The sequence below is a fragment of the Ciona intestinalis genome, unplaced genomic scaffold (assembly GCF_000224145.3).
Source record: "Ciona intestinalis unplaced genomic scaffold, KH HT000096.1, whole genome shotgun sequence".
Classification (NCBI taxonomy): domain Eukaryota; kingdom Metazoa; phylum Chordata; class Ascidiacea; order Phlebobranchia; family Cionidae; genus Ciona; species Ciona intestinalis.
Window position 1 is genome coordinate 45,890 of NW_004190418.1, and position 1,602 is coordinate 47,491.

Below are 1,602 nucleotides of genomic sequence, written 5' to 3' on the forward strand. Positions count from 1 at the left end.
ATTCACCCATGTTCCATTCACCAATGCCCCTATTCACCCATGCCCCCATTCACCCATGTTCCCATTCACCCATGCCCCTATTCACCCATGCCCCTATTCACCCATGTTCCCATTCACCCATGCCCCCATTCACCCATGCCCCCATTCACCCATGCCCCTATTCACCCATGCCCCTATTCACCCATGTTCCCATTCACCCATGCCCCCATTCACCCATGCCCCCATTCACCCATGTTCCCATTCACCCATGCCCCCATTCACCCATGCCCCCATTCACCAATGCCCCTATTCACCCATGCCCCCATTCACCCATGTTCCTATTTACCCGTATAAATTTCTTCCCCAGTGCTCGACACAGCCGGCCAGGAGGAATTTAGTGCAATGCGTGAACAATACATGAGAACAGGTTGGTTGAGAAAACTCCTGTCAACATGAGTTAAACATAATGTTTGTAGGTGATGGTTTCCTTATCGTGTACAGCGTAACGGACCGCGCAAGTTACGATCACGTACCAGAGTTCCACGATCTTATTCTAAGGGTAAAAGATGAGTGAGTATAATGTTTCTATGTTTATATTGTTTCTATGTTCGAACTACATGAACTTTGACCTACCACCAACATAGAGGTCACTACTACTTTTGGTTTACTTTTTGTCATAATATGGGAAGACGTTAAACAAAATGTATTTTTCTTCTCCAACCTTTCCTGCAACAAATTTATAAACTTACAATAAATGCCAAAATATTGAACACACAACCCATCTTCCCCCAGAACACAATTCCCCGCCCTCCTAGTGGCCAACAAAGTTGATCTTGTGCACCAGCGAGTGGTGGAAGAAGACGAGGGGAAGGAAATGGCGCGACAATTCCAGGTTTGTGATGTCATAATGTTTGATTGTCAGGGGACAACAACGCATGTATAAGACGGAAATTACTTCAGAACGAACAAATACCGCAACTCAGTGGTTGCTTGCCTCTATTAACCTGGGGAGGGGTGTGTAAGGTTTAGAAGTAAAACGATCTCTTTAAAATATTTTAACTGTGTTCCACTTAATGTAAAAAATGCATTCTAACTTGTTGTTCTATTTTAACATCCTTTCCTAAGCATGTTCATTATTTGCACAAGGTTGATGTAGACCTCACCCACTGATGAGAGTTAATTACAAATATCATGTTTTGATCACTTTTAAATAAGTTGCTAAAATTAAGAGCCCTTGTTATAACTTGTATGTTTATTACGTAACAATACAGATTCCTTACATTGAAACGAGCGCCAAAGACCCTCCGCAAAACGTTGATAAAGCTTTCCAAGATATTGTTCGTTTAATAAGGTATGTTTGATTGACAGGTGGTGTTTGATTAACAGGCTATGTTTGATTGACAGGTGGTGTTTGATTGACAGGTTGTGTTTGATTGACAGGTTGTGTTCAATGGATAAATGGGTTTGATTGACATGCTATGTTTGATTGACAGGTGGTGTTTGATTGACAGGTTATGTTTGATTGACCGGTGGTGTTTGATTGACAGGCTATGTTTGATTGACAGGTTGTGTTTGATTGACAGGTTATGTTTGTCCGGCGCCGTGGCATAGTGGTTAGCGCGC

At 42.4% G+C, this 1,602-nt stretch overlaps 1 protein-coding gene across 1 annotated transcript in view; it reads left to right on the forward strand.

Moving 5' to 3' along the window:
- Positions 1–1,602, forward strand: part of LOC100181151 (ras-related protein M-Ras) — a 3,299-nt gene that overhangs the window by 1,000 nt on the left and 697 nt on the right. The window contains exons 2-5 of the mRNA XM_002121823.5: positions 347–406; positions 456–549; positions 772–871; positions 1,251–1,330. Coding sequence (XP_002121859.1) covers positions 347–406; positions 456–549; positions 772–871; positions 1,251–1,330 — 334 coding nt within the window. The remainder of the gene's footprint in view (positions 1–346; positions 407–455; positions 550–771; positions 872–1,250; positions 1,331–1,602) is intronic.